The 7,359-nt window shown below is 42.8% G+C and overlaps 1 protein-coding gene and 1 pseudogene across 2 annotated transcripts in view; one reads left to right on the top strand and one right to left on the bottom strand.

Annotated features, from left to right (window-relative positions):
- The first annotated feature begins 12 nt into the window (after positions 1-12).
- The window catches only part of LAMA1 (laminin subunit alpha 1), a 145,463-nt gene continuing 138,116 nt past the window's right edge, over positions 13-7,359 (top strand). For both annotated transcript variants that reach the window (XM_015595706.2, XM_025038551.1), the window contains exon 1: positions 13-172. In XM_015595706.2, coding sequence (XP_015451192.1) covers positions 103-172 — 70 coding nt within the window. In that variant the 5' untranslated portion in view covers positions 13-102. The remainder of the gene's footprint in view (positions 173-7,359) is intronic.
- On the bottom strand, positions 4,922-5,040 carry LOC112469404 (annotated as a pseudogene).

Below are 7,359 nucleotides of genomic sequence, written 5' to 3'. Positions count from 1 at the left end.
GAGGGGTGTCCGGGGGGCGGGAGGAGGCTGCCCTGCCGCGGAGCAGAGGTTGCTCTGCAGAGTCCCCGCGCGTGGCCGCGGACTCTTTCTCCGGCCGCCGAGATGCGCGGCGGCGCTGGCGTCGCGCTCCTGGCCTCGGTGCTCTGGGTCGCCGCGCGGTGCCAGCAGAAAGGTGAGCCGGGATCCCCGTCCCTCTGCGGGCCGGGTGGGGTGGCTGCGGGACAAAGCCCTAAGCTTTGCCGCTGCTTAGGTCGATGCGCGCCTCTCCGTTCACCTCCAGCCGAGGGATCCGACACGCGCGTCCCCTCGCTCCGGCGGGGAGAGCTAGGGACGCCACCGCGAACGGCCGCAGGCGCCTCGCCGAGCCTTCAGCTGTAAACTCCTCGGCCTCTGGGGCCCGCTCTCTGGCTTTCGCGGTCCAGGAGCACCGTTGAAGAGAGCAGTGCGGGTGCGGCCGGTGTGGGGGGTCGGGGTTGCGCCGGCCCCGCCACACCCCGCTTTCAGTCCCCACGCCCTGGCGGGAGGGTCTGTGGGAAGGCTGGGGTTCCAGACCACTGGCCTCGCGGGGAATGAATGAGAAAGGCGTCCTCCCCCGTCTCCCTCATTGTCCTTCAGTGGAAAGCCGGATCGTTCGCGGCCGGGAAGGGGCGGGCTCTTGGGGGCCACTCGCGGCCAGGGTAGGGAGAGACTGTCGTGGTCACTGCGGGATGGGGGAGCCGGCGGCAAAGCTATGCGGGCCATGGGGTCGGCCCGCGCGGCCCCCGCAGACGGCGTCGGGAGAACAGAAGCGCCTCCGGAAACCGCGCTCTGGGTGCAGCGCGGCCAAACCCGCTAGTTCCTTGCTTAGGTTCAGACGGTGGTCACTGCGGGGTGGGGGAGCCGGCGGCGAAGGGTACAGTGGCTAATGTAGCAAGGCTGGGAAGCGAATTTTCAAAACTCCTCTCAATCTCAAGAGAAAACGGAAACTTTTTCCTTTCTGCGGACAACTTTATTCTCCACTCTACCTACCCATTGGGTTAAATCTTCCCAGCGTCGCGACTTGTTGGCTAAGCGGTCACAAATATTTGTTGAAAACATCTTAGTGTATGCAACAGATGATCATGGGCATATGCCCACAAATACACGTCATTGAATTTAAAGGAAAAAAGTACAGGTCAAAACTAGATAGGCAGAATGCGAAATACTGCCGTGAGAAAAATGTGTGTTTTGGCATTGTGCTGAGTTGGTAACTGCAGAAACGAGACCATCCCATTCATTCAAGCATTCATGATGAAAGCACTGGACCGGAGCTGGCAACGCAGCTTTGAATAGCTCCGCGTCTGCTTAGCGCGGAGAAAGGGCAAGAAGAGGGAATTTGCACAGTTATCCGTGGAAAAAAAAAAAAAAAAGAGCCGGCCTAGGGGAGAGAAGGCTTGGACGCTGCAAGCCGAACTCATTTCCCCCAGGTTGCAGAAAGTGAACTCGTCCCTGTTTTCCCACAGGGTGGATAGCGACAGCTTGACTTAGCTTTATTGTTATAAGAAATTGAAAGTCCTAGACTGAGGAGATGCCCTGAATGTTTCCTTTCCCCTCGGGGGCTCAGCACTTTTGGCCTGGGCGGTTATGAATGGTGTTTGGAGAAAGTGGGACCACATGGGGCTTTCCTGCTTTAAGATGCTGAGGCCAACCACCCACAGCTGGAGTCTTTGAATCTTTAACACCGCCTTCCATTTCCCAGTCATCGGCCATCACCCTTCCCAACAAGCATCTTTGAAGGAGTTTTTTTGTGTGTGTATGTTTTTTTTAAAATAATCTGTGCCCTGTGTAAATAGCATGAATGAATGAAATGGTATAATTTGGTCATAATAAAATAACAAAAGAATCCTGTGTCACCTTTGCTGCTATCTAGTGCTTATATTTTTAAAAAATGGTCATTATCTAGTAGCATTCAGATTATTAGTAGTTCTCTATCATTTCTGCAGCCTCTCTGGATTACTTTACTACTCACAGTATATGACCCAATAGCTCAATTTCCTTTGAAATGTAACCTGTTTAAAGTTAGCTATATCTGAACACATTATAAGAGGTGGTGTGTTTCTAAAATTAATGCATTAAGTCCACAGCTCACAATTACATAGAATTATAGTTGCTTCACATGTTGGCTCATCGACTCTTTTGTTTTAATCGGTCTTTTTTTTTGTGACCCCTAAGTAACAAATAGACAATTCCAAGTATAAGGGAAAAAAATATACATACTATGAATAGAAGAAATTTTACTTCATTCTCATAAATGACGTAGTATTAATTTTTAGCATGCATGTACTCACCAGTAAAGTGTGTGTGCCTGAATGGATTTCAAAGCTGCATTTTTCTTTTCTGTAGCCATATTCCTCAAGTAAGGGCCAATGAAAAAATATTGATTTTAGCAGTTGGAAACAAGGATGTGTATAATAAAACATCACTGCCCACCTCTTACATCTCCTGGACTTTGGCCCACTCTTTTTTCCCTTCTTCCTTTCCAGACATTAAATATAAAGTCTACATCTGCAGTTAATTTAGCATGATTGAAAATTCATATGTGACAAGGATATGAAATAAACATATACGGTGTTTGTATCTAGTGCCACTCTTAGAATTGCACTGCTTTATAAGCCAGTATCATAAAATATTAATGTGACCACTTATTTCAAGGTAATCATCCTTGACATACCTTATCATTTTATAATAATTCATTTATAAAGTCCTATAAATATTCATTATCATCTACAGAAAGTTTTTATAGGGAAATGACAAGATAAATCTTGATACTTTAGGGATTTTATTCTCTGGCCTTACTAGCTGTGGGAAATTGGGCAAACTGCTTAACTTCTCTGTGCGTTAGTTTCAGGATCTGTAAAATGGGAATAATAATGGTGCCTCCCAGAAGAGTCTGTTAATGATGAAATGAAACAATGAAAGAAAGTGCTTAGAATAGTGCCTGGTACAGAGTTAGCCCTCAGTAAACATTATCTACAAGCATCATTACAGTATTACTATTTTACACATAACTATTAGGAAGGCTCTCTTCCAAGCTATATTTTCTGGGATATACAATTGTTAAGAAATTTGGAGTCTAGATTTGGAATCAAAGTCTTGTGTCCAAATGCCAGACCTGTTACTTTGATGAGCCATGATATTGGCTCATATTAAGTTTTTTTACATCTCTGAATTCTTAACATCTCAGCCTTCCTGTCTATGAAATGGTTAGGATTAATGTGATTAAATAACACAAGAGAAACATGGGTTGTGTTGGGCACACCCTAGTGTCATAGGCATGCAATCTCTGATGAAGGCTCCTCCTGTCACGCCTGCCACGCATGCTCACCATCCTGGACCCCCGCCCTCTTTCATTGCCCATATTCATTTGGTCGTTAAGACTTGTTGATTTTACCTCCTGAAAATCTTTGTAGTCTGTCTCTCATTTTTTGTCTGTTGCTGACTAGGCTTGGCAATTGTTTGTTTTTCCCATGAAATATGATGACCGTTTCTTCACTGGGCCTCTCTCCTCCCCTCTTTTCCCTCCTCAGTACTGCTACCACTGTAATTTTTCTGGAAACACCACCCTATGTTGGGCTAACGCTTCCTAAGCCCTTCACTTCCTAACGTGCACGCACAAAATGACACCGGCACACATCACACTGGAGGTAAACCGAGGAGGTTAAGACTCCAGTTTGCCTCTTGTTCTAGAGCAGAGGGGCATTACCTTGGGCACGCCTGCAACTATGCATAGCTTACCAGTGTTTCCCGGCACATGGGCTGTTAAGTGCAGGACAAGTCTCTTGTTTGGGTTATAACATCTTGGAAAACCTTCCCAGTCCCTGCATGCTGAAGTATTTATCAGGTGCTGCTCAACTAGTGCTCTCCACTTAGTGCTATTGTTGTACTTACTCTACTGATCATGGTGCTGTAAACAACTGCCTCGCGATTTTTGCCTCACTCACTGGTTTGGGCTTCTCAAAGGCAGAGATGTTTTATTTATATCTGCCTGTTCATTGCTTTGCAATATTTCCAAGAGTTAATAACCACTATCTTTGTTAAGCCAAACTGAAATTAATATTTTTACTTATGAATCAAGTCACCTAAAAAAAATATTTTTGAATAAATAAGCCAGGGTACACAATTCAAACGGTACTAAAGGTATAGGGGAGAAGGTTAATCTTGACTTCGTCCCCTTCTTTTGAGGCAACCACTACTTTTGTTTTCTTGAATATCCTTCCATAGATGTTTCTTCATGTAACTCTCAAAAGCAAGTTACTTCATGAAACCTACTTCTTCACTAATAGTGTAAGGGAAGTACCCATTATTTCCTGACAAAACATGGAATAATATTCTTCTCTCCACTACCCTCCCTCACACTACTTCTTCAATGTACCTATTGTGGGATAGTGATACATCACTTAATGAATGCATATACTTGTAAACTTTTCACCTTCCAACTTGTCCCTTCCAAGATAGTCTTTGACAGAAAAGTATTAAACTTAAACCCATCTTTCCTAGATCTTTTGGAATTTAAAAATTAGATCGTCAATTGATTTCATGACATTGTACTCCTTCTAAAAGTATTGTGTACCACAGCATTAATAAGCTGTATTTTGGGAGATTTATGATGTAGAGAAGTCAAGTTTAAGAATAATTCTATTAGAAGTTTAGGATAGTGTATTTATTTTATCAAGAAGTACGATTTATTATTGGAACACCTGTGGCAGACAGAAATTTAATTAAAACAATCATTTCTAATGAATAAATGTAAGCGTGCATTTAGATACAAAAGTTAACTGGAGACGACCAGAGACAAATCTTTTTTTAATTTTTTGTTTTTTAGGTGAGGCAACCCTTGATTGACCTCACAGATTGCAAGGACCTTGTCAGTTATAATCCCTTATTTTTTTAATTTTATTTTTTACTCCTATAGCACCTGGTCTTCCTAGGTGGTCTCCCATCCAAGTACTAACCACGCCCAACCCTGCTTAGCTTTCGGGATCAGACTGGAGCCAGCTAATTCAGGGTGGCATGGCCATAGTACAACCAGAGAGAAATCTTGATTATAGACTTTAGGTAAAGTTTTTAGTTAGATTCCTCAGAAACGTTTGGATGAACAAGAGAACCTATAGTCTCCGATGAAAGATGCATGTAGCTTATTTACATGTTTGTAAATAGTTCTTTTATTTGTTTTATTTCTACAATACTAATATGTATCCTTGGACAATTGAATAAATAAATGCATTTCAAAATTAATGAGGAGAAAAATCTTTTATAGAGTAATTTAGTTAAGGTCGTGAACTTGGGTTCTGTTGGAACATGCCTGCCGGGGAGCTATTTCAGCATGAAACATCACACTATCGCTGAATTCATTGCATTTTCATGTCCTTTTTGCTGAGGGTGACAGTGCTCAGAGTAACCATTTAATAGCACAGAATTCTTCCACTTGAGTCTTTGTTTTCTCTAGCCTATATCAGGAGAGCTTTCTTTGGATTAACTTGTTTCCAGTGATTTATGTCTTGCTTGGGGGCGGGAGACAGACAATGGAAGCAATGAGATTCCAAATCAGTTTGGTAGATAACATTCTTGCCTAGGTAAGCATTTATCTCAGATTGTTAATCCAGAAACCCTAGGATAGAAATACCTGAGATCCTGATTTCAGCGTGTGTGTGTGTGTGTGTGTGTGTGTGTGTGTGTGTACATTAATTTTTTCTTTTTTGAATCTACCATTTGAAGTCGGAATCTTTTCATTCCTGAAGTTATCTTCAAGTCTCATCTGTTGGCTCAGCAGGCAGTATGACCCAAACTCTTGTGCCAGTGAACCTTCTGTGTTACTGGTGGGAATGTCAAATTTAGATAAATCAGTATTTGTGGAAAGTGCCATCTTTTCCCATTAAAGAATTTCCTGCATTTTGTTCCATTCCTTCATAATTTCCTGCCAGAACCCCAGGAAATTCTCTGCAACAATGAAGAAGATGTTTAAGTTTAGTAGATCATTTTTAGTTAAAGACAACATTTAGAAAGGAAAAAAAAAACCTCACGATACAATGCTAATTATTATACACTACACAGTTAGATGTCTTACAACCTTTTTGTAATAACAGAATTTTAATCACAAAAAGTGATTATCCTGTTGCTGCAGTTCAGCACAAGAATTCTTTCCAGCTCCCATGGCTCCCTTTTTCTCCCAGTTCATGGCATTCTTTCAGTTACCTTGGCTTCATCTTCCTCTTCTTTGTTTTCTTTCTTTTATTCTTTTCTTTTCTTTCTTTTTTCTTTTGTGCATCCCCTTATCCAAATTGTCCCTCTGAATTTTTGTTTCATCCTTTAAAGAACTTCTGACTTGTTTTGGTTTCTCCCTTTCACCACTGCAAACTTTCACCAGTTGTCTAAATTACTGCAACCAGCCACTTTTAATAAGTCTCTGATGCTGGCATCTTTTCCCTTAATCTAGTCTCGCACTGCAGTTAGGCTAATGCTGCTAAAGCACTGCCTTCATAATGCACCACTCTGCTTTATTGGGTCCTACTCCTGCCCACTGGCCACCGCCTTCTGTAATCCCTCCAAATTCAGTCACAGGCAACTAGCCCTTATCCATACCTTTCTATCCTGAATATCTCCTTTCTCTCTAAAATGCAAGTGGTGTATTGACTTTCAGCTGCATGATTTGTTCCCATTACTCACCTGAATTGCATCCCCATTCCTTACCTAAAACCTAGTCAGACTACCCCTGCACAGTCCACAGTTTACTGCCTAGGACAACCTTGTTATTACGGCCTTTGTCAACTGTCCTGTTTCTAAATTTGCACTGTATTTTGTGATAAACCAGAGTTCTTACTCAGCCAGAGTTACCATCTAGTCCTCTTAGACAGCTTGCCCTGAATGCAATCAGTCTAGATCAAAAAGAAGGGGTATTTTTCCTTTAAAGATCAGAACTTTAGCTTCCAGAATTTCTTTCAATGCACAGATAACTCGAGGGCACAGGCTTTAGTACTAAAACCCAAGACATTGGCAGTGGGAGGATAGTAACACTCACTAATGCTCCAGAGGTGGCAGGGCTACCTTAACAACCATAAAACCCTTACCTAGTTCCTGGATTGCAAGCCCAGCCCCTCTGGGCATGAGGTCTTCCAGCCTCCTAAATTTCATACCTCCTAAGGGGAAGTCTAGGTGACATCTAGAATCTGATTTAAAAAACCTTATTCCCATTTTGGTATCCAGAGGTGCAAGGACCTTTCCAATTGGTCTTCAAGCAGGCCTTTTGGGTTTCTAGTTTAAATACTTGTTTTCAGAACTCTCTCGGCCACTTGACTTACTCTCTATCCCTGTTGTTGTGTCCTGTGGTGGGCTAGCACTCTTTTT

This window comes from Pteropus alecto, unplaced genomic scaffold (genome assembly GCF_000325575.1).
Source record: "Pteropus alecto unplaced genomic scaffold, ASM32557v1 scaffold146, whole genome shotgun sequence".
In the NCBI taxonomy this organism is placed as follows: domain Eukaryota; kingdom Metazoa; phylum Chordata; class Mammalia; order Chiroptera; family Pteropodidae; genus Pteropus; species Pteropus alecto.
This window is presented reverse-complemented; position numbering and strand designations above follow the sequence as displayed.